This window comes from Lacerta agilis, chromosome 3, assembly GCF_009819535.1.
Source record: "Lacerta agilis isolate rLacAgi1 chromosome 3, rLacAgi1.pri, whole genome shotgun sequence".
NCBI lineage: Eukaryota > Metazoa > Chordata > Lepidosauria > Squamata > Lacertidae > Lacerta > Lacerta agilis.
Genome location: NC_046314.1, coordinates 30,609,328 through 30,635,309, shown reverse-complemented (window position 1 = coordinate 30,635,309; position 25,982 = coordinate 30,609,328). Strand labels below are relative to the sequence as shown.

At 42.1% G+C, this 25,982-nt stretch overlaps 1 protein-coding gene across 5 annotated transcripts in view; it reads left to right on the top strand.

Moving 5' to 3' along the window:
- The window catches only part of COL21A1 (collagen type XXI alpha 1 chain), a 121,370-nt gene that overhangs the window by 79,882 nt on the left and 15,506 nt on the right, over positions 1–25,982 (top strand). For all 5 annotated transcript variants that reach the window (XM_033143173.1, XM_033143174.1, XM_033143175.1 and 2 more), the window contains 6 exons: positions 16,560–16,604; positions 16,997–17,050; positions 21,751–21,804; positions 22,542–22,595; positions 23,715–23,786; positions 25,283–25,318. In XM_033143173.1, coding sequence (XP_032999064.1) covers positions 16,560–16,604; positions 16,997–17,050; positions 21,751–21,804; positions 22,542–22,595; positions 23,715–23,786; positions 25,283–25,318 — 315 coding nt within the window. The remainder of the gene's footprint in view (positions 1–16,559; positions 16,605–16,996; positions 17,051–21,750; positions 21,805–22,541; positions 22,596–23,714; positions 23,787–25,282; positions 25,319–25,982) is intronic.

Sequence of the window (25,982 nt, the reverse complement as noted above, 5' to 3'; positions counted from 1 at the left end):
TACAGTTTTGCAGGGGTTCAGCATTTTTTCTTGGAAATATATGTTTTTTAGAGGTCTGGTGTCAAGGAAGTTGGAGTCCAGTTTGCTCTATTATACCGATGAGTAGACCAGGCTTACCAGACCTCCTCAAAATAGTGGCTCACAGGCACACACACACATGCTTAGAATCAGGGAACAGTGGGACCTACTTCTGAGTAAATAAACAGAGGTTTGCATTGCATTTCTATGTAGACCTCACAGTGTGATGAGCAGAGATGGAAGGGATCTGTCATTTTCGGTTCTCTCCATTTCCCGTATTTCCAATCTTAAATTCAGTTCTCCGTATTTTGGTAGCAATTTGCAAAAATGCATATTTTTAAAAATCCCCACCAGCACTTTTGTGTGAATTTATTTTAACAAGCACAGTTTTATGCAGTTTTGTATTTTTGCAAGCAATTTCTCCTAATACAATTCATTTTTGTATGTTCTTTTCGCTAATATAGGCATCTTTGTGCAATGACTGTATTTGGCTCCTTATATTATTCTGGAAAGTACGAATTCAATAGATTCAGCTTTTAATGTGAACTGAATTTAATCCCCTCCCCCCCCCATCCCTAGTGATAAGACAAAGTGGTTCTCCGAATTCACTTGCTGACATACATATCCAGAGTGCACCTGCACTTGGGGAAAAAGAAATTCTGAAGCTGCACTTCAAATTAAGATTCTGCCAATGTGAGTGACCTCATAGTTACTAGGATGCATAAACATTGGATGAGCAAGAGAACTGGAACTTGCTTCTTCTGATCAGCAGTCTCTGTGCCCTAGATAATGACTACTAAATATATAACAAAAAAAGTTGAATTAACTAGTATTGCCCACTCCTCCTATAATTTAAAATGATACATGTGTTTAAATGTTAGGTTGTTTCAAACACTTAGATTTACAGTTATTCATGTGAGCGAACATCAGATAAATTATTGTGTAGTTACAGTGGTCTGAAACGAGTGTACAGTGAGGATAAAAATTGGGTCAGTAGAAACATATGATACCTTTCCATGTCCAAAAATCTCTGCTAGTAGGAGATGCTTGAGGAACATGCCTGGACCGCTGTCTGCATTTTTGTTCATTGCGCTGACTTCAGCCATGTTTGGTGCCAGGAAAATCAGTGTTTGTATTCCCTATAAACAAACAATGTTATTCTTCTGCCAGTGAAATTTGGAAGCAAATTGTTTAAGCCCTTCTTAAAATTTAGGTCTGTGTTTTATTATCCACTAGCCCCTTTGAGTCTGTAAAAAGGTAGAATATAAATCCTAAAATATAACCAGGTAGGTAAGTTGCCATGTGAATCTCAGATCTTCTTTCTTATACTTGAACTTTCAAAATAACAGATGCATTGAAATACAATTTCTGATGTAAGTGGAAACCATGGTTTCTCACTACATGAATGTGCATTCCTCTTGGATGCATGCAAGGCGGAGACCAGAGGCTTTCATTTCCACAGTTCTCTGTGACATCTAAAACTGAACTCTGGTTAATGAGAACAAGCCTGGACCTAACCATTGTTTTCCATTATGTCTGAACTGGGCCTGTGATTTGTTCATTATTATGCCTGGTGGTAAAAGACTAAATATTTTAGTAATCTGAGAAACAGTGATGTGTGTGATCTGAACAGAAATTTGTGTTCCTGAATATGACGGAAAATCCCAACAACCAAGGATATCCATTTGAGTGGGTCACACAGTATATTTTTCAATAAAGCAAACCTCAAAATATAACCAGAGGCAAACTTCGGAATTTTGAGGCCCACGGGATATCCCATGATACATTCAGCCAATTAATCACTTGATCTGCTGGGAGTTTCTCTAGGGAAATATGCTTTGCATATGGTTAGAAATGGACAGATTGTCTTTTTCTGATCCATTTCAGTTTCATGTATGTTCATTTATAACTCAATTCTTGTTTTCCCATGAATCGGTGAGCTTTTTAAAAAATAACAACAACACAAACCCTCACATAATTCCTAATAAAATACTCATTAATTTCAGCTGTTCAGTGTTAGCCAAAGACATTACCGTATTAAGACAAGACTGATTACAGCTTGTCATTGAGTCTAGCCATCTCATTCAACTGAAGCCAGAATGGGTGCAGCACTTGTTCTGGATCAGGAACCTCATAAATTCTATTTAGAAAGGGTGGCAGATGTTAAAAAGTAGAGACATCCATCCTTATATCATTCCAGCTGTCCTCAAGAAAGTAGGGCTACTCTACATTGATGGCTGAAAAGTAGCGGGCGAGGTTTCGCTACCTTGAGTTACTGTGAATTCCTTGAGAAAATTGTATCCCATGGTAGCTTTCTGGGATTGATATACCCCTTGGAGGAGTTCTGTAGATGAGCAACCTGGGTATCTCTTTGCATGTTCATTGTAACCATTCATGCATTTTTGCATGGACTTGTGCAGAGAGTCCAATCTCCAACTTCTTTGGTTATGCCAGCTTTACCCCCAACCACCCACGGTTCCAAATTATGGAGGGAAGTCTAGATGTATTCAGATGAATGCACCTAGATTCCCTATTCAAACCTTCCTGCTCTACACATGAATGCACGGGTGGAGCCAGCATGCATTGGGCCTCTCAACATGGGTTCAGGCAATAATGCCTGAATAGTGAATCCTTTTTCCTCAGTGAGTGCAGCCTTTAGGGAAGTTAACTCCTCGATATTTGCCCAGACCCAAACTATAGGCTTGATGGGCAGTTTTGTTTGTTCGTTTGTTTTTAATTTTAAAGGATGATTGCCACAAATACTTAAACAATCTTAGCTGTGATCATGTTGGAATGATTAATGTTTTCATTTTTCAGACAAACCTAAGGGCTATGAATTCAACAGAGTTAGGAGCTCCTAATCTCATTGATTGTGCCTAGTTATTCTGTTATACTAGGAATATATTTCGTAATTCTTTTGGCGAGGAATTTGTTTTACAACATATATGTAGCTCTGAACTTCCTATGCACTGGAATAATTTATAGGGAGAGAAATAAAGGGAGAGAGAAAATGTGCTGTGTCTGGTTTTCAGGAAGCAAATGGAGATGAAAGAGAATATAACTTTTAAACACAATTTTATATTTAAAAAATACGTAATGCATGCTGTGGGTTTCTTTTAAAATCTGGTTTCTTCTCAGTTAATTTCCTTTTTGAATGCACTTCTAATTCTATTTGTGATGATCAAGGTTTTACTGTAGTCAAATGTTTTATCCAGCCAGGCATTGCATAATTTTACTTGACTTTCTTCTCTTTTCTTTTACGTTCCTAGTTGTTTCCACAAGTATAAGATCTTTGAGAATGATGCAGACTAGCCATAAATGAGGAATAGAAGCCCACTCAGCCAAAGCACTGCATGGTTTCTTTGGAATGCTTTCCAGCTACTTCTATCTTGTCTCAGCTTTCTGCCTCCTTTGTCTTTTTCCTCAAGCCTACCCTAACTTCACTTGCTCCTTCTCTTGCCTATTCTGCACCCTTCCTTCAATCTTCTTTTCTCTGGCCTTTCCCATTACTTTAGCTTCTCTTTATGTTTTTTCTCAGTAGTCCTCCTGCTCCTGTGTGGGGTTTAAATTGCAAATGCGTGTATCTGCATGCATGCATGCACGCTGTGAGGATCTGAAAGGGTTACACACAGATCTAGCTACGCCGTCACACAGGAACTGACATGTGATGTTATGCTTTGTAATATGAGACTGCTGTAATTCTCAGACCGAGTCTGAAGTCTGTGTGAGAAGGTTGCTTTCGTTTTTGCCTGTACCGGAGAGGAGCCATGAACGCCTCATCTCCGGGCTTTTGAGTTATGCTACGCTGCAATAAATCTGCTTTGCTGACAGTGGAGGAGTCAGTGTACGTTTGTTAAAGACTGCTGATTAACAAAGACGATATTGCAGGGGGTTTCGCTTCAAGAACGCTGTGCATTTGAACTCTGCTATGAAGGTGAATGTGTTTTGGAACTGCGCGATCGGGAAGCCTGCCGGACCCATTTTGGTGATTTGTGGCTTCTGAACGCAGGGGTTTTATTGCTCCTGACCCCTCGCAACACAAAAGGTTATGGGCAAAAGGTTATGGCTTTGCTAATTGCCTGCCTGCTATCGTCTTCAAAGGGAGGAATGGACAGCGTGCCACGGCAGTGAAACCCAGCTGGAGTGCAGCCAGGGCTGGCAAGCATTCGCTGGTGGGACGACGCCATTAATCCGGAGCCGGGAGTTTGAGTTCTACAGCAGTAAGTAGAAAAGCCCCGGGGGGAGAGAATGGCTGCCGCTGCTGAAGGAAATGAATCCTTTTCCTGCCCCTTTCCTCCACTGAATGGAGAAAATTATTTGGAATGGAGAGTGAAAGCCCAAGCTTGGATTCTTGCCAGAGGGCTTAGTGAATGCCTGAGAAACCCCCCTGTCCAAGCTGCTGCTGGCGCTGGAGCTGCAGCGGTCGCAGCTGCACAAGCTGAGCAACGCAGGGATGAGAGAGCCAGGGGAATGCTCATAATGGCCCTGGAAGGTTCCCAATTGCCCCTGATAGCTGGACTTGAGAGTGCCCACGCTATCTGGGCCGGGCTGGAAGGAATTTATATGAGACCTACAGCTGGTGCAAAAATCCATTTGACCAGGCAGCTGTATGGCTTAAAACTGGCTCATGGACAGAGCGTCCAAGAACATGTGCAAAAAGTGATAGCCACGTTGGAAAAGCTGAGGCTTTTGGGCATCACGTATACGGAGGAGCAGAAGTCGTATATCTTGCTCACTTCTGTTTTTGATGAGTATGAGAGCCTTTGTCTCACTCTGGAAGCCATGCCTGCTGCAGATCTTAATCTCCGGTTGATTGCGGGACGCTTACAGGAGGAGGAGAGTAGGAGGCACAGTGACTCCGGCAATGGATATGCTGGAGGCTGCCCTGTTCCCAGCAGGAGAGGGGGGGGCAGCTAGAAACAAAAGCCATGATAAATCTACTGTGCAGGCCTATGCTGCTACACGTCGCTGTTATCTCTGTAATTCGAGTAGCCACCTGCAACGAGACTGCAAGGCCAGAGGCGCTGCTAATGTAAACACACAGATAAGAGGTTTCGGCAAGCCTGGAAACGCACGTAGGAGAGGCACAGGTGGGGGCTCATCGTCTGGAGGAAACCCACGTCATCTTGCTGCTGCTATGGCTACCGTCAAGGACGTTCCTGTTGCTAAGTTACAGTTCATGATTGACACAGCAGCATCTCACCATTTTGTGCCATCTGGTGACCATGCTCGGGACTGCAAGGACATTGTTGGAGGCAAACAAGTTTCCCTTGCTGATGGTTCAAAGAAAAAGCTACAGACTGAAGCTACTGTCTTTGTTGATTTTTTACAGGCTGATCTTCAATGCTTTGTTCTTCCAGGCATGAAGCGCTGTTTATTGTCTGTGTCTTCTCTTTTAAGGGATGGGTATGTGGTTCATTTGGAGAATGATGTCTGTACCATCTCTAAAGGGGGTAAACTGTTGGTCAGTGTGCCTTGTAATGATGATGGAGTTTTTGTTTTGGAAACAGGTAACAGTACCTCTGACACAGCACAGGCGCTGTGCGCGAATACGCCGATGCATCGTGATTGTTTACACTTATGGCATCGACGCTTTTCTCATAGGAATTGGCAGTACGTAAAGAAGGCCCCAGGTAACACGCAAGGGTGCGAGTTTTCACCATGCTCACGGTTTCTTGACTGTGCTGCATGCAAACAGGCCAAGGTAAAAACGTGCCATTTTCCTAGATCAGATAGAGTCACCACGGAGTGTTTTGCCCTAGTTCATGCAGATCTCTGTGGTCCGTTCCCGACGCCCAGCATGGGCGGAGCCAAATTCATTCTAACTCTCACGGACGACCACTCGAGAGCAGGATGGTCGATTCCGCTCAAACACAAGGGGGAGGCGGCCAGCATGATCAAGGAGTGGGTCGTTGCGGTTGAACTTGAGTTTTCCTGCAAAGTTCGCAGCTTTCAGTCGGACCGAGGAATGGAATTCTTAGGGTCCACACTGCAAGGGTTTTTCCGCCAGAAAGGTATCAAGCACAGGTTGTCAGCTCCATATGCTCCTCCCCAGAACGGAGTTGCCGAGAGGAGGAACAGGACGCTGCAAGAGGCGGTGTCAGCCATGCTTTTCGATGCTAAGTTGCCTCAGAAGTTCTGGGCTGAAGCATGGAAGTGTGCTTCTTTCTGCTTGAACCGCACCTACAATTCGGTGGTAGGTGACACGCCCTATGCTCTGTTGTATGGCAAGAAGCCAAAGGTTCACTTCATGAGAGTGTTCGGCTGCCAGGCTTATGTGCTGCTGCCTAAAGCCAAGCGCCGCAAAGGTGGACCTAGATCCCAAAAGATGATCTTCGTCGGGTACGAGCCAGCCTCCAAGGCCTGGAGGTTCGTCTACCCTGAGGGGAAGGATCAGTCTCGGGTAGTGCTCAGCTGCAGTGCTGAGTTCTGCGAGCAGGAGGGGTGGAAACGTGTTCACGGCAATCCAGAAGTTCTCACTGACATTCTGGAAGGTCCTGAAGATGTGGGACAAGCAGGTGCACCACCGGCTGGTGGTGGTGGTCCGGGTGGTGGTCCGGGTGGTGGACCAGGTCCAGCTGGCGGACCAGCCCCGGCCGTTGGTTCAGCTCCGAGAGGTAGTGGTGCTGCCACTCCTGGCACTTCTGGTGGTTCGGGCCGAGCACCCAACCAAGGCCAGGTTGCACCACGTCCAGTAGCTACTCCGAAGCAAGAGCCGCGGAGTGCACCAGTTTCTCCAAAGGCTAGATCTGGAAGACAGTTCAAGCGCAGTCGAACGTCTCCAGAGGCTGGTTCAGGGGAACAGTCCAAGAGGAGCAGGTCAGTAGGAGAGTCACCAGACGCCAGGGACTCACAGGCAGAGTCCAGCTCGTCTGGGTCAGAGGGGGACTCCGATGACACACTGAGGAGGTCCCAGAGGACCACGAAAGGAATTCCTCCTGAAAGATACACAGCCACTAGCGTGTGGGCTTGTATGGCTCTGTGTGAGCCAGAGAGCTTTGAGGAAGTGCAGAAATTGCCTGAGCCGGAAGCCACGAAGTGGCACCAGGCAATGCAAAAGGAGATGGACTCCATGAAGGCACTGAAGGTGTTCTCCACAGTGACGCTGCCCAAGGGCGAGCGTGCTGTGAGCAGTCGCTGGGTGTTTAGGCTTAAACCCACAGCAACTGGAGAACCTCAGTATAAAGCTAGGCTAGTAGCCAGAGGCTTCACGCAGAAGAAGGGCTTGCATTACACGGAGGTGTATGCGCCGACTTCTAGAAGTGAAACTCTCCGGTTTTTGTTAGCTGTAGCTGCTCAGAGAGGCTTTGTAGTGCACCACTTTGATGTGGACGTCGCTTATCTGAACTCGTCTTTGGAGGAGGTTCTGTACATGCTACCTCCACCAGGGTTCGAGGGCAATAATCCAAATGTCGTGTGGAAGCTACACAAATCCATTTATGGCTTACGGCAGTCCGCCAGGAACTGGAATTTGTGTCTCCATCAAGCGCTGGAAAGCATGGGTTTCCAGCGGAGTCTTGCTGACAGTTGTCTTTACCTGGCAGGTTCCGGCCAGGAGCAAACTCTGGTGCTCTGTTATGTCGATGACATCATTTGCCTTGCCAAGTCAGAGAGTCAGGTGCAGGAGTTTGCACAGGAGCTTAGTAAGCACTTCAAGCTCAAAGAACTAGGTCCAGTGAGTGTTTACCTAGGAGTCAAGGTTGAAAGGACTGAGGATGGCAGTTTCTTGCTAAGTCAGGAGAGCAAGATCGAACAGCTACTAGAGAAGTTCAGGATGTCTGACTGTGCCAGTGTCAGAACACCAATGGAGGCTTGTTACGTAAAGGACAGTCAGTCCGGGGAACACTCTGCGTTCCAGAGCCCCGAGGTGTTCCAGTCAGCACTTGGAAGTCTGTTATATCTCTCCCAGTGGAGCAGACCGGATATAGCCTTTGCTGTAAATCTGCTCAGCCGGGAAGCAACACAACCCAGTGTGCATGCCTGGAATGGCATCAAGAGGGTACTGAGATACCTACAAGGTTCCAGAGATTGGCGCCTCAAGCTGTCATCAGAAGGTGGAGCACAGCTTTCTTGCTGGTCTGACAGCAGCTGGGCCAATCTGGACGACAGGAAATCAGTGTCTGGACTCGTTGTCAAGTACGGGGAGGCTCTGGTCGGGTGGAGATCCAGAAAGCAGAGTCTTCTAGCTCTCTCCTCTACAGAGGCTGAATTCAGTGCGTTATCTGAAGCCTGTAGGGAGATGGAGTTCTACAAGTGCTTGGTCCAGGAAGTCAACGGGGAGTGTTGTTTACCCATCACAGTTTGGGAGGACAACCAGCCCTGTATGAAGCTGGCAGAGACTGGACAGTTCAAGTCCAGAACCAAACACTTGGACATCCGGTTTAGGAATGTTTGTCAGAGTATTCAGACAGGCTTGGTGAAGCTGAAGTATTGTCCAAGCCAAGAGAACCTAGCGGATGGGTTCACCAAACCTTTAGGGTTCCAACTGCATTGGGAATTCTGCAATGGTTTGTATCTGGTGTAGGCCACAACCTGCACCATGCCCTGTGTGTCCGGCGAGAGGGGGTGTGAGGATCTGAAAGGGTTACACACAGATCTAGCTACGCCGTCACACAGGAACTGACATGTGATGTTATGCTTTGTAATATGAGACTGCTGTAATTCTCAGACCGAGTCTGAAGTCTGTGTGAGAAGGTTGCTTTCGTTTTTGCCTGTACCGGAGAGGAGCCATGAACGCCTCATCTCCGGGCTTTTGAGTTATGCTACGCTGCAATAAATCTGCTTTGCTGACAGTGGAGGAGTCAGTGTACGTTTGTTAAAGACTGCTGATTAACAAAGACGATATTGCAGGGGGTTTCGCTTCAAGAACGCTGTGCATTTGAACTCTGCTATGAAGGTGAATGTGTTTTGGAACTGCGCGATCGGGAAGCCTGCCGGACCCATTTTGGTGATTTGTGGCTTCTGAACGCAGGGGTTTTATTGCTCCTGACCCCTCGCAACACTGAGGGACGAAGCCTCCACCAAACACTATATGCCTCTCTTTCCTATGCACAAATCTGCTTATAACTTCAGACAGCACAGTGTGGCTAATGGTAGCCACATTTAAAGCCATATAAACTGTTAAAATGAATAAATGAATGATTTCAATGGTGGAATTAAAAGCACGTACCTGAGGGTAACTCTTCAGGACTGAATCGAATGTCTTGTTCCACTCATGAATGGGGCTTTCCTGTCTTCTGCACCCTCCACTCTCAGTGAATCTGTTCCGATGTGTCCCCCAATCATCCAAAGCAGATGTTAGAGGGGGGCTTATAGGGAGGGCATGGGGGTAGGAGAGGAAGAGGAAGTCCAGCAGTGCGAATGGAATTCCATTGGATACAACGCTAAGACTGCTGAGCCATTGATTGGACTGTGCCCAAGTTTTTTTAATGGATAATTCTTCCAATGCAGAAGAGAATCAAGTAAGAAAGTTTGAAGAGCAGCAGACTAGACATGTCATAAATAGCAGTGATAGCAGATGGAGGGATTGGTGTTAAGATATAGCTAACAACAAGAGCAGATATAGTGATCTGAGTACTAGCCAAGGAAAGATTTTAAGGATATTTATTTTCTCCAAAGACTCTTTAAGTTTTTGAACAGAGATCAGATACATAAATTGGCACATTTGAGCTTCTATTTAAAAGTAGTGTCTATCCCTGTTGCTCCTGCAGAAAACTTCTGTACAGAGAAAAGAACGATATATTGGAGATGTGTGTCCTGTTGAATAGGGTTAATTCTACAAAGGACTTCCCCAATGGCTATTTTCCCCTTAAGCCAGTGAATCATGAATTATTCCATACAATTTATTCTAACACTCCCAGAGAGTGGCATTTTTCCCATTTGTAGTGCTTCCAAAGATCCTGTTTCCCTTGGTGGTTTAACAATTGCATGAAAAATCTGTTTTGTATTAGCGTTTGATTAGAGACAGGCATTCCTTATCATTTCAGTTAATGCAACCCTTGCAAAATTTGTATTTTTTAATGACTCAGATTGAATTTAACAAGTTTTGTGGCAAGGCTTAAAAGATAGGCCTGATCTTTTGATCACCCAGAAATTTTACCCTGACAATTAAGGTAATGTCTGCCTTTCCAATCAACCACATACAGTACATTGGCTGTTAACTTACTTGGGCTATGAATCTGTGTGTTGCATGTAAAGAATTCGTTTAGTGGCTTTCTAAAACAATTCCAGAACTCAAGATGGTTTAAGTGTGAAGCAAACTTTTAAAAGGGGTTCTGAATGCCTTTCTTGAACATCTTCCTTTGGGCCCAAGCCAGCCCTGTCACTTAAAATGAATGCAAGTTAGGAAAGAGAGTAAACTATACCCGGAAAGCAAAGGAAGAACCCAATTTTGTAGGCCCTTCTGGGGTTGAACAGACATTAAGTAGCCTTTGCAGCTGCTGGTAAGTGATATTTGAATAGGAAAACAAGGCTGATGGGAAACTACTTTTATTTTAGCAGCCTCTAAATTCTGCAGGGCATTTTTCAATGTTCCATATATTAATCATTAACTTTACTATGCTTGTTTCGGAGATTCACCAAGATATTCCAGATGTGTCATTTATTGGTGAGTCATAGGAAAGTGGCTGAATTCAGAGAGGCTTGATCCAGATACCTCTCTAATTGGGGCTGCTCTGCCAAAAAAAAAAGGGAAAAAAAGAAAAACTTAGGATAAAGTCTAATTCCCATAGGTGATAATAGGCTGCAGCATTTCTTCTGCTCGTTTCAAGGGCTTGCTTCATTCCGCCTTCTTCCCACCTTATTTGCCCTTATCAGAGATAGTCAACTTGGTGCCCTCCAGATGTTGGACTACAATCTGCCACAACCAATGTGGGCAGTGATTGTAGTTTCCCACCACCTGGAGGGGCGCCATATTGGCTTCAGAACAAATGCCAGATGTGTATTGTTCAAGAACAAGTGACTGAACAACTTGCTAGTGCCCATGTGAAACTCCCTTCAGGAGATAATCCCCTCTAAGGCAACCTTTGTCAGGCCTCCTATAGAGCTATTTCTCAAATTCCCACAGGCAGCCCATGTGCCACCTGCATGCACAAATCTGTGGATTTAGGACACTGATCAAACACTGACATTAGAAGAGGAACAGGACAAGACATTTCTGACTTGCTCCAAAATTATTAGGTACCAATAATTTCAACAACTACAATATAGGTCAATGAGGATCCTTTACTAGGGGTAGAGTTGGCACACCAGTCAGTTGACCTGTCAAATATAATTTGGCTGTGGCCACCCACTGTCAAGAATTCCATGAAGCCAAGAATACTATGTGTAGGTGGTGGTGGACTAGCTTTGACAAGCATCTCTATGGTGTTATTAGTTAGCAAGGACAGGAGTGAGACTAGTATGTGTCCAGGAACTGTGGCTGGTGGTGCCATACCAAGCATGGCAACATGGCAAAGGTTCTTCTACTGGGGCTTTGCTTTTACCTCAGGCATCTCCACAAACAAGCACAGAAACAGTCACCATTGGAAAGGTCACACCAGCAAGGACCACCCATACTGTTTTGAAACTGACTTCTATTTATTTAAATAATTGTTATCCCTAGTTTTATTTCTGTTAATAATAATAATAATAATAATAATAATAATAATAATAATAATAATAATAATAATTTATTTGTACCCTGCCCATCTGGCTGGGTCCCCCCAGCCACTCTGGGCGGCCTCCAGCAGATATTAAAATACATTTAAAATATCACAGGTTAAAAACTTCTCTAAACTGTTCTTCTTTAAAATAAACTGTTGTAACTATAGGCTGACCTGGATGTTCCTCAATAAAAGTCAAATAGAGTAGCTGTTGAGTACACTGTTTGTATTTACAGAAACATTTACCTAACATTTTAGTAATTCATTCTGATTTTTTGAAACTTGGTTTCATCGTTTCACAGTAGCTGCTAATTTTATTTTTTAAAAATAGCATCAGTATAAAAACTGTTGGTGGTTGAAGTATCTCTGCTTGTTTTGTTCTTGTAATGTTCATGCTTTAAAAATACTGGTTTGTTATTTGATAATGGCCAGTCAAATATCCAATACTACATAGGGATTATTCATTTAACCTACACAGTTTTAGGTGGGAGGAGGAAAGAGCCCCCTGTTGAAGGATCATGTCCATCACTGGATCTCTCTGCCCATCTTCTGTGTCTTTCACAACCCGTTTAAGGCTCACCCCACAGTTTGAGAGCTTATGCTACGTTTGAAACTTTCATTGTTGATCTTCTTGCCAAATGTTCCATAGTCTGGTTATTCTCCTGCCAGCCTTCTGTGTATCAAGGAAGAGATATTGTGTAACTAGGAAATTTAATTTTGAAGGAAAAAGTAAATGTGTCTGGCCTGTTAATAAAATCCATCCAGATGATGACTGATTCTTCCATCACTTGTTCTTCATACAAATGTCTGTACCAACAGCATCAGCCTTCTTTGCGCATTATCCAAATGGGGATAATGAGGAGGGCAGTGGGAACATACATGTTGGCTTTGATCCCTTCCACCTTGCATCTTTGTTAGTTGCTGAATCATGGAAGATACGTAACTATAGGCAGGCAGGGAGCTGGTTGTATCCATGGAAGATCCCTACACATTTTGGAACACTCGAAGTTCTTCCACAAACTGGAATGATGAAAATGGGGTGGAGGGGTCAGAGGTAGCTTTCTTGTCCCTGGTGCTTCCCTTCATGTCTTTACTTCTCCACTTGGATATTTCCTTGAAGAGGGCTACATAGAAGATTCAAAAAGGACAACTTGTTTCAGTGTGTGTGTGTGTGTGTGTTACCTCACTTTTTGAAGGTGAATTTCACTATTTTGCTGTTGCTGCTGGTGACCCCACATTTATCCTAAACCAGCTTTCAGAATTAAAATAATTCCTCAGAAAACAAAAATGCTTAAAGCTAATGAATGAATGAATGAAAAACACTTGTGTTTAAGCCTATTGGCTATTACCCCACCAAAAACAAAATAATGTAAGTCACGTTTAATACTATGTCATGGTGTTCATGGATTACAGGGTATTGGGGCAGGACCAGTTTTAGGAGAATGTTGGAACTACGAAAAACCTTGAGAATTAAGAAAATGAAAAATTTCTGTTGCTGCTCTTTTTGTCCATGTAGTGGTGAATCAGCCAGAAAACACTTATGGATTAATTTACAAAGTGTTACCTGGGCCTCAATTTTCAGAACATCTCACTTGGGTTTGTTCAGTCTTGTGAATTCAGTTCATGGCACTGGCTTTTAAATCTAATGCTTTGGTTTGAGTCCAAGCTTTTTTTGAAGGAACTCATTTTTCCTCATGAGCCTGCCAAGACCCTGCCTGCTCCTTTGCCGCCAGAAACCTGGCCTCTTAAAATGCAGAACAGGGAATTTTGGGTTGTGGAACCCAGATTGTGGATCTTCTTGCCCAGGAGCAGATGGCATGGTGGAGCTGTGCTGCTCTCCTGACCTTCCTCTCGCACAGTCACTGCTGCATCTGGCAGGAGCACTGAGTTGGCTTGATGGGCAGTTTTGCACTGTGCCAGCGTTGCCACTACTTCTTCCCTTTGCCCTCTGCCTGGTATGCTGCAGTGAATTAGACACAGGACAGTCAGATGGGCAGCACAGTTCCACCCCACTGTCCACTGTTATCCTTACCTCAGCAGGTCCTGATTGGCTTTTTGAGATTCTGTTAAGAACTTGTTCTTCATTTTTGCCAAGCCTTGGGTTGGTTTAAGATATTCATCCAGTGATACTGTTAGTTATTTTTAGTTGTTTTTGGTTTAAATGTCTGTTTCCGTTTATTATTTTCACATTGTGTTACTTTTTTAAACTTGGTTATGAGGTGCTTTGGGGCCCCATGAAGGGCTGAAAGGCAGGATATATTTTGTGGAAGAAAAATATAAATTAAAAATGTACAATGGGGGAGAAATGGAGAGTCCCGGGCCCTTCAGTATAACATGCAGATGGGCCTGTTGATGTTGGTCATGTTTATTTGTCCTGTATCAGTCATGCTCTCTGTAAGAATAATTGCTGTAGCATTGCTCCTGTGTTTGCTTACCATAACTCCCCGCCCCTCGATCCTACCACCATGGTCCTACAACTGATGAAGTGGACTCTAGTCCATGAAAGCTTGTTCCGTAATACAATTTGTTAGCCTTTAATGTGCCACATGGCTTTTGTTCATTTTTTAAAAATTTTTTTACTTTGCACTGAAGCGCATTTTAGTTTTATTTTCTTTCCCTGGCAAAGGCAGCTACACAAAATGTGTTTTCACCTTACTTAGCTCAATTCATGGGCATGAAGCCCAGTTGCTGTTGTATTTGGAAGAGTCAACATCAAGAAATTCTGCACCACGCCGAGATTTCTTGAATTGCTGGAGTTCCCAGCTTCAATTTATATTTCGAACTCATAGTTTCATATAATGCTTTGCAACATCCCTTTACAGTAATTGGTTTGTTTGTTTATATTTAGCCTGCAACATTTCAGGTGGAATTCAGTGTTGCACTGTTCCATTCGTTACACCTGTGCAAACATTCTTGCTTGCCAGATGGAATGATAGCTCTCCTCCCCCACACAATGTTCTGGGGGTGCTCTCAAAAAAGCCAATTTTTTGGGGGGGGGGGACACAGAAGTCCATGCACAGGGCTTCTGCTGATGGGCTGGTTAGGTCAAACTCTGCCTTTTGCATTTGGGTGCAGTCCAGTAAGGATAGCCTGTTCAAAGAATCAGTTTGCCATTCCAGATTGAACCTTCATATACATTACTGTGCTTGACATGGTGAAAAGTCCAAAACTCAGCACTAGGGTATGTGTATGTTAAGTACTCTGGTTTAGTTTCTCATCCGTACAATAGACACAGTAGTGACCTACCTCACAGGGTTGTGAGGGTCAACACAATAGAAACTGGGAAATGCTTTGCAAATTTGCTCTAGAAACTATTCTCAATGCTTGTAGCAATCTAACCATGTTACCAATATATAACAATACAGATATTTGAATTCACCCCCTCCCCTGAAAGTTGTGCTGTTGACAGTGTAGGTCTTTGCTCATGTTGTTCCATAGCCAAATGTCAAAACTCTCACTAGTAGCATCATTCCAATCCTGTTAGGTCTTGCTACTAATTTCTGAATACAGTGCTTGTTGCTGCTGCTGAGGTCAGTGAGACTTGCTCCCTCTTCAGTGTGCTTAAAATTACAGACATTTGAAAAGCCATTTCCCTCAGTGTTTTTATAATCACCACCTAACGTGAAGGGCTATGTCTAGGTCACATGACCAACATGTGCCCTTCCAGTACTGGCCAATTCTTGGCAAGCAGGTCATGTGACATGTTCACAAGCAGGATCAGTTTTGTGTGTTGTCATTTCAACAGGGCTTTGTGGTAATGATGGCAGCTTCTGCTTGTCGAAAACAAGCCATGTGACCGGCTCACTTGTGGCATGATCCAAATTTTGGTAGCTGTCATGTGTCCTGGTGGCCATTTGAATGAGTCACTAGAAATACAGTGTGGGGAGATAGTTCGGGGCAATATTGCCAAACCAAAAAGAAGCATTATAATCAGGTAGCAGAGACACTGAGTACTTTTCTCAGCATTCCCCTGCCAGTGTTCTTTGGTGTAGGAGGGAAGGGTCACAACCCAACCCCCAGCTACAGTGGGGGTGGGAAATGGGAATAAAAACGAAAATCCTCACAGGAGCAGGACAGGAATAACTGTCTTGTTTCTCAGAAATTTTCCAAATAGAAAAGTAAAAGATGACTAACCTAGCCGCAACCGGAGCTTCAGATAAACCAGCTGTTTTTTAGATTTTTTTTTTTAAATATATTCTCCTCCAGGCCAGTATTTCACAAAATGAAAAGGAAGTTTCATACAAAAAAATAAGCTCACTGGTTGTGGGCTTTCTGAAACCAAGAAAACAAACAAAATGCCATATTGGTGCAGCAACAATTTTTACACAGAGATAAAACATTCATAAAATAAAATCCAATATAGCATTTGATAGAAGTGATCTTTAATGCCAAAGGACTGAACCAATTTAGTATAATTTGATAGGTTAGAAGCACAAGATACAAACTGTTCAGCAAAGTAAAGTCTAGGCAAGAATATTAATATACCTGTAGTTGCTTGGTGAAATTAGATTTCAAATGCTATATGCATTGTCAATAATTATGGGCTGGTTCACATGTACACAGTTCAAGAATCTTGTCAGTTCACTGAGTGAGTGTGTATCCTGCCTTCTCATCATAAGGAGCAATGTGCAAAGTTGTCAGGATGCACATGTTTATGATAAAGTGTGATTTTTCTGCTTGAAAATTGTGATGGACCTAAGCAAATTTTGGGGTGCAAACACACACAAATGTATCTTGCACCTCATGTTGCCTCATATGCATGATGGAAGGTGTGTGCTTGCCTGTTCCCATACCCGTATCTATGGGAACCCTGCACAGTAAATGTGTAAGCAGCCCTAAGTGACAACCTTAAATAATGTTGTTTCATTAACTTTCAAAACGTGTCAACTTCTTTTCAAGGGAATGCCTGGGATCCCTGGAGTTCAAGGAATAAAGGGAGAAAAGGTATTCATAAAGATATAAAATTATAATATAGCACTTTTTACACACACACACACACACACATTCTGTGACTGCTTAAATTCTTTGGGTGGGGTCCACTGATGCCCCTTTCACTGATGGAAGACATCTGTCAATGGAATGGATGGGGAGGGCGAGATCCCTGAAACAGCAGGCGAGGTGTTGGAGGGGAGGAGAGATTGTGGTGACGTAACAATCTCCTTAGCACTATGCTGAATTCTAGCTCTTACCAAGGATCCAGTCTAGTTTATATCCTTTAGTTTTAAAGGGTAATCGTGGGTTGTCACTGGTGTAGATGTAAAAAGGAGGAATGGGGTATTCTTTGGAATTCATATTACAAATACTGATCTTATTTGAAATTTGTTTTTGCATTTTAGGGTGAAATTGGACCACCAGGAAATGAAGGAACAAAAGGATCACCAGGGACACCTGTATGTCTGTGGTATTGTATTTTAACAGTTTTTTATTATTAAAAAAATAGAATTATGGAATCAATAAGTTCATAAGGCAAATGGGACAAATGTACAGTAAGGACTTGATAATCACATCCACTTTGTTGATCCTATTATTACTGCAGAAAATACAAACAGTATTCACTTAGTTTAAAAAAGGCAAGTGTTACAGTCCATTGAATATAACTGCACTAAATCAAGCATCAAAAATTAGAAACTTTAGGTCAATACTGTAAGCACACCATTCTGAATTGTATTACATTTATGGTGGGTATTGCATGTAAACTTCCCCTAAAATGGGGAAGCTGTCTGGTATCCCAAAGATCCTTTGAAAGGCTTGCGTGTGAGCTTTCAAGAAGACAAATGTCACCCATTTATTTAGGAACTTGAAAACGATTGTTTCCAGTTTATTAAACTCTTTTATAACTACGAGGCGCCTCTGTTCTGATCTGGTAATAACTTCCACAAATGATCTCTTTTCCAGAGTGGATGGTATTAATTTTCAGCAGATGCTAGGCCTCATCAGTGTAGTTCAGAACTGATGGCAAGTGGTACATCTTTCATTTTGTTGGTGGTGATGGTTTTGGAGGAGCTGGAGCTTTAGTCAGCTTTACAACTTGTGAATATGACTTCTGTTTGAATTACTCATATGAGAGACTTAATCAGCTGAAACCTTGATATATATAATATGGCACTAAGAGATTGCTGTTGCGAGTATTGGAGACAGTGGCCTGGCACAGACATCTTGCTGGCCATCTCCCAGCCTTGGTCAGCAGATGGAGCTGGGAAGCGTGCTGTGTGTTTCTCTCTCTCTCTCTCTGTGTGTGTGTGTGTGTGTGTGCGCGCGCGCTCTCTCTCTCTTCCACTTGAAAATCACGCCAAGTCTTCTTTGCTCAGAGTTACATTGTTATGCATTCTATATGTCTAGTTTATATCCTTTCATTTTAAAAGGCAATTGTGGGTTGTCACTGGTGTAGTTGTAAGGAAGAGGAAATTCATGGAAGAAGAGGGGCAGGAGAGCAAGCATGTGAGCTTGTGGCATGCTCCTAATCTCCTCATATACTTAGGTTGCTAGCATTAAGTCCAAGCACCAAGCCAATAAGGAAGCCAAATGGAGAGTAAGGCTCTTGTGTGCGCTCTGGAGCACAAACAGGAACTTTGCATCAGAATGACAAAATTAGTTCACACGTGGATTGGAATTAAATTCTGCTCACAAGTTTGGAAAGCTATGAGAAACAACCTAAGGCTTGCAAATTTATCCATCCATCCATCTTGCAACTCTTTCCATGTAACATTGTCCTTGCATATTGCAGCAACTTGCCTGTCAACCTTTATTTTTCTGGAGAAAAATAGGAACAGTTTTCATTAGTAAAAAATGTTGCTGTCATGTATGTAGGCTGTTAGGAGTTGGTGGAGGGTGGCAGACCCCTCTAATCTCTGGATCCAGCAAAGGTTAAAAGCTAATCAAGACTTCTAATTCTGGGAAATAGCCAAGCTAGCTTCCTAGTGAGGTGATGGGGGGGGGGGTTAAGGGACTTAGTGCAAGAAGGGACATGGGTGGGGGCCCTTCTCTCAACAGATGAAGCCAGTGTGCAAAATTTAAAGTAGCAGTGATGTGAGTCAGTGAAAAGGCAGTAAACTGGATTAAGGGTCAGAGAACAATGTTTGATGTCTGTTTGAATCCAAGGCTGTGGCAATGGGAGAAACAACACCCTTTTGGGGGGGTTGATGCTGTGAACCCCTCCATCGCAGGCTCAGGTTGTATTTATGCACAAATAAACCAAATATAGAGACACTCTGCCATGCCTCATTCCCAAAGGAAAAACAAACCCTAGGTACATAGCTGTCAACTTTTCCCTTTTCTTGCGTGGAATCCTATTTGGAATAAGGGAATTTCCCTTAAAAAAAGGGAAAGGTTGACAGCTATGCCTGGGTAAGCTTCTGGAAACAATCCCTGGAATCTCACACTGCTTGGAGATTGGGGTGGCATGCAACATGGACCTTAAATATCCCACAAGTTTTATATTGTTTTATTATTGTTAGTAATTGCTGTCTGCAAGCTTTGCATTGCCTATGTTCCAGGTTTAGATCTGCCCTGTGCTGTTGTGTTCCAATATAATTTCTATTTTCCTAATGTCTTAACTGACAGCTATTCTGGTTCCTATAATTTTGTGGGATTCATTTCCTGGAGGATTCATTACTATTTTTTATTACCAATTTAATTACCGAGCCATTTCATTTAATTACCAGTTCATTCCCATTTTATTCTGTCTCCATTTCCCTTTTAAACATAGATGTACTCTCAATGCATGGAATATTTGAATATTGTGAGTGCCACAGGGGAAAATTGACCAAAATATAGAGTGGGTTTTTCCTTCTATTAGTCACACAGTTTGTTCCAGAGAAGAACAGATGGAAATCCTGTTGACAGTTGATATGTAATACATTAGGGAAATTCAGTAATAAATTATTATTAAGTAACAATTATCCTCATTATGGTTGCCAGTTTCAATAATTTATTGATTTATCTGCCATAAGATTGGAAAAGGAAGCAGTGATGGCTAAATTATTTTGTTTTTACTGAAGTGGAAGCCTTACATATGAAATCTATTAAGTGATGAAACAACAATTTAATACCTTTTATCTTATTTATTAAATTGTTGTTTCATCACTTAAGATTTCATATGTAAGGCTTCCACATACTGTGCAAGAAAAAGGATTTTAATACAGTACTGATAAAAAAATCTTAGAATTTTCCCTTTAAAAAGTATAGAGAGACCTCGTAAAACTCACAGGGAGATCCTTATTTCAATTCCTTGTACTTCAGTTGTGTGATAGAAAGAAGGCAGAACTGCTCATCACCTACTTAGCCACTGTCTTGACCCAAAAGGAAAACAGTGCCTAGGGTGGAAGAGGATTGGAAGAAATTTAAAATTTATTTGAAAAAACATTGCAATATTTAATACTTATATTACCTAGGGAAGTTGATAAATAGGCTTTCGGTATAGATGTAGGTTGTAGGTTTAGCTAGTTTAAAAATATTATTGCAGAATTATTAAATTATGTAACTGCCAAAGATGATCACAATTGAAATTCAGAAGGGGGCGGCGGAGGAGGTCACCTTATAATGTGAATAATGTTGGATGTGTATAAGAAATATTTGTGTTTTGTTTATGTTTTTGCTTGTTTGTTTGTTTGTTTTTCTTTCTTATAAAATGAATAAAAGGTATTTTTTTTTTCAAAAAAAAGGAAAGCAGTCCCCAGCCTGGGGATAACAGAATAAATGATGCAAGGAGGGAGCTGCAGCCCAAATAGCAAAAGAGATGGTAAAGGAATACAGTGGTGCCTCGCAAGACGAAATTAATTCGTTCCGCGAGTGCTGTCGTATAGCGAAGCATGGTCGGAGGAAGCGTGGCTTTACGGGGGGGAAAAAAAACCGCAAAAAGTTTTCATTTTGCAAGTCGTGGCCATAGGGAAATTCGTCTTGCGAGTCACCCTTTCGTTAGCGAATGCCTTTCGTCTAGCGAGTTTTTCGTCTAGCGAGGCATTCGTCTAGCGAGGTACCACTGTACCTAGCTACTTTAAACAAATTCATGTCTCCAGGGACTGATGAGCTGCACCCAAAGATACTAAAGGACCTTGCAGATGTAATCCCAGAGCTTCTTTCTATAATCTTTTGAGAGGTCCCTGCAGACTGGAGGTGGCCACATGTTGTTTCCATATTTATAAAAAAGGGGAGGGAGAAGACCCAGGTAACTTCAGATCAGTCAGCTTGACATTAATACCAGGAAAGGTTCTGGAACAAAATAATTGAACGGTCTATGAGCATGTGTTACTCAAAAACAAGTCATGTGACACGAAACTCATTTCTTTTTTTGATAGTTACAAACTTGTTGGATCAGGGGAATGCTGTGGATGTAGTGTATATTGATTTCTGTGAGGCTTTTGACAAAATCCCCCATTATATGCTTGCGAGTAAGTGGGTAAAATGTAAGTTGTCTGAGGTAACCGTTAGGTGGATTTGTAGCTGGTTGACTGACCGAACCCAGAGTGAGCTTACTAATGGTTCCTCATCATCCTGGAAAAAGGGGACAAGACGGGTGCTGCAGGGTTCTGCCCTGGGCTTGTTGTTGTTCAGTGTCTTTATAAACAGCTTGGATGAAAGAATTGTGATGATGGGCATCAAATTTGCAGATGACACCAAACTGGGAGGGGTAGAAGATAGAATTGAGATTCAAAATGACCTTAACAGATTGCAGAAATGAGGCCAAACTAACAGAATGAAATAAAATAGGGACCAATGTTAGATCCTGCATTTAGGCAGAAAGAAACAGCCGCACAAATATAAGATGGGGGGACACCTGGCTTACTAGTAGTACATGTGGAGAAGACCTAGGGGTTTTAGTGGACCACAGGCTTAACACAAGTCAACAGTGTGATGCAGCATCTAAAAAAGCTAACACTGTTCTAGGCTGCATCAACAGAAGCCAAGTGTTCAAGTCAAGAGAAGTAATAGCACTGCTCTATTCTGCCTCTACAATTCTATGATTCTATGAAGTATATGCTTAATTCTGTCCCTAAATTTTAAGATCAAGACACAGCTTGCATATCTATTAAGATTTGACTGGGCCGGCTCCCCCTCTGATTATTTACTGGAGACTTTTATTTCTGTTTCTTAGGGTCTTCCTGGACCTGAAGGATCATTGGGTTTACCTGGAGGGCCTGGGCCGAAGGTATGCTGTATGCCTCTAGGCTGAATGGTTTTAGCTTTTGCAGACATCAATTTTAAGAAAGTGAAAGGGAATTAAAACATATAAGGAGCTCTGTATGCTGTGTAAGCATATTGAGCTTAGTCTTTGGGAACAAAGTTCTGGAAAACATGGCAACACCAGTAAATTAATGTGAGAAACAAATGCTTCTTTGGTCACTTTATTGTAGCTTATGGTGGAAACAGTATAAAAATCCTTCCCACATTAATTGCATGAAGGGCTCCATGCACGAAAAGGGGTTGTGAGGCCTCACTCACTTCAGGCCATACCCTTGAGGTCACATGACCCATTGGTGCTGCCTCCTGATGTCCACATATTAATCATGTACATCCCAGCTGACACAATTTGCACAGCGAAGCCTGTCTGATCAGGGTACCAGCTCCTGGGCCGTCTGTGGTTTTCTCAAATCAGCATCTATGTTCATTTCCATGACCAGTAGCAGTTGGTGGGATGGTTGGTGTGCCATTGCTCATCTGGCTTCCCAGTGCTGAGCTTTGCGTCACTATTCAGCCTTATTATATGTGGGGGAAGTAGAACTACTTACAGTTCAGAATTCAAAACCATCACATTTCTGCCTAGTCTCAGCCACAGTTTGACAGGTATTTTTTTTCCTTGTAAGTTAACTGTTTATGTAGGTGGTTCTCTTCCCAAGTGACTTCAAAGATTGCTTCATCAACCTGTCAAAATCATTATATTCACAGGGCGCCAAGGGTGAACAAGGGCCGCAAGGGAAATCAGGAGTGCCAGGTATTAAGGTAAATGTGGCCAAGTTTCAATTTGTAATGATAACATCTTTGTGTTGAGAGCATCAATATAATGATGTTCCATACGAAAACTCAATTAGTGACTAATAGAAAAATTAACATTCTTGGTCTAAATCACAATATAAGCCTGCCCAGATTAGTTGATGAAAACTTTCATGTAGTATTTAGGAACTTGATCCATGGATTACACTATGATTGTGATCCAGTGGCTTATCCTTCCAGGCATGAAAGAAGAAGAGGGGAGAGCACAGGAACCCACAATATGATGTAGCTTGTGCTCAACACCAGAAACCATGGTTTCCTACATTGGTCCATTTCACATGTAACTGTAAGCCAAACAAACAAATGTGTGGGTTGCTGGAGAAAAGATCACCTCTGTTTTGCTCTTCCTCCAGACCTGCTACTGTTGAGATCAGCCATTGTTTGGCTTAGCATTACATCTCAAGCTGACCTCATGGAGTGAGACAATCCATGAGCCTGAATTCCGACATAATACTAAGCCAAACCATAGCTTAGCTCACAAACAGCATGGTAGCAGCAGGACCAGAGGAGTAACAAAGTGGCTGTCATCTTTTCTCCAGCAACCCAGATATTTGCTCGCTTGTGCCGAGACATGGTTTGGGTTAGCATTATGTGTGAACTAGGTCTATGTCTTAACAGTCCTTTGTTCTGACATGTATAAATACCTATTTGGTCATTCAACATGGTTGTCTGTGTTCTTAAAAAAAAAAAGATAAAAAAGATTGCGCAGCAGAACAGGTTATCTTTACAAATGTGTATTTCCAAACCACTCTTTGCTGAGACAGCCCAAATGTGGAGGTTGGAGTTATATACAAAGGGGAGAATAAGATGACGAGGAGTTACCCTTCCTTCGCTCACCAATGGGCAGAGCTGCTCATAACTCTGCTGGATTATGAACCAGGCCCGCTTTGTAAAATAGTTCAATGTTTTTCTTAATTTAGATTAGTATTTTCAGTGGCTTAATAAAAGCTTAACAGCAAAGCAAAATGTTGGTGATTTTTCTTTGGTACATATAGGATGGTTAAAGCAATGCATACTTTAACCATCCATTATATAATCTCAGATTTATAGAGCTGTTGTATTATTCAGGGAGAACAAGGGAGACCAGGTACTTCAGGTGAACCAGGCTATCCCGGGATACCTGGCACACGGGGTTTGAAGGTATGTCTGCTGCTGTTTAAAACACTGTGATATATGGAATAACTGCTAAGTGGTTCATGTTTTACTAGCACTCTGATAAGAGTAATGCATGGTAATTATCTTTAACTATAAGAACTAGATAACAATCATCTCCATTCAGGACCACAATTTATGAGTCTGCTGCCAGTTTCCATACTTGTTCTGCTAAAGTGTATTAATGAAAAATAGACACAATCCTAACTATACCTCTTAATCCCTGGCAATACACTTCCTTAGTTCCTGTCAGTTCTTTCAAAAGAAGATACAACAAGAATCAAGGCCTGGATTATATATGGTATATAATCAGAGACTGCGAGATACATGCCAGTGGGTTAATTTTCACAGTTTATTTTATTATATTATAGATTTATTTCATAAAATGTATACACTGCTTGATTATGGGGGGGGACCCTCAAAGCTGTTTACTAAAGGTAAAGCAGTAAAATCAAGGAAAATTCACAACCATACTTCAAAACATACAAAAGTTAAAATACTAAAACAGATTAAAATTACCTCAACGTTCTAAAGCACCTGGATAGACTTGTCTAAACAATAATGATCTTCATTCAAATGAATTTAAGTTTATCTGTGCTGAAGAAATGAAATAGGGACCACAAACAATTAAATTAAAAGTTTTTCTTCTTGATTATATAACAGCTAGTAAAATTAAATGACATACAGTGGTGCCTCGCAAGATGAAATTAATTCGTTCCGCGAGTCGTTTCGTATTGTGAAAAATTCATCTTGCGAAGCGCGGTTTCCCATAGGAATGCATTGTGTGAAAAAAATAATAATCACAAAATGTTTTCATCTTGTGAAGCACGACCATAGAAAAATTCTTCTTGCAACTAAGAAACCGCAAAACCCTTTCGTCTAGCGAGTTTTTTGTTGCGCGAGGCATTTGTCTTGCAAGGTACCACTGTATATAGAAAACATAACTTTCGGGGGGGGGAGGGAGATGACAGCATTATGCTTCCCCCCCATGTTATAAATGATACATGTGTTTTACTATCCACAATATTACTGACATTTTGTGTTTTACTCTTATTCATACTTTTTTTAAAAAAATATTGACCCATAGAAATCAGTGCATAGAGAGGAAAAGGATTAAAGAGAAGCACAATTGATTATTATTTTATTACAAGGAAACAGATACTGAGATTCTAGATGAAAGTTGTCCATTCTTGGACATTTTGGATTAGTGAGACTTCTAGTGGCCATTATGTGCATGAGATTGCACAGGGCCTTGCCACAAACAGAAATACACTTATGTTAAGATTTCCGTTCTCATTTTCTTTCACAAGGATCTTGTGTAGTTGGAGAAAGCCTCTGTGGCTGACAGTTTTATGTTTTGTGACTAGTGTAGTTACATATATTATTACTTATGTATTATACTTGTGTATTACTTTTATTTCACCTATGTGCATAATCGTTGTAAATTACATTTCAATGAAAGTTGTTTTTTCTCTTATTTTCAGGGAGATAAAGGAAACATTGGGGAAAGAGGCATCCAGGTATAAACTTTTCAACAGTTAAAATAACTTGGAATGCCTGCTTGCTGTAGATAGTTCACTCTATATGTCATTAGTATTTTTAAATGAAAATAATTACTCTTAACAAAATGTCAGAGCATGGTATGTCCCACAGACCAAGTAGTAGCCAATGTGGTATCCTCCATATGTTCTTGGATTCAAACTCCCATCAGCTCCTCAGCTATAATGACCAATAGTGTCACGACAACCTTGCCTTTGGTGTTGCGGTGAGATAACAGCCGGCTCGTTTCTCGCTTTTGAAAGCATTTTATTGTCCTTGCTAATTACAGAGCTATAATTCACGTCTGCACTCCATTAAAACAAACATCCTAACTGCTATCTTCCGTCACGCGCCTTTTCCAGCACAATAACCCCTTGGTGCTCCGGAAGTGACGCGTGAATCTCTTTTTCCCGCTTTTGCTCCCCTCCCCCTGTTTATTACTGACATCAGCACTCCCCCTTTCTTCTGGCGATACCTCTAAGAGATTGCTGTCATCATCGTCGGACGTATCTGTTGAGATTAATGGGCCCGGTTCTCGATACCTCGCCCCCTCCCCCTGCCTGTCTGTTTTGCTGCTTTCCCTCACTGATCCTCCTCCCACACTCCTCTCCCGATCCAGGCTTGTCTCCGTGACATCCACTCCCT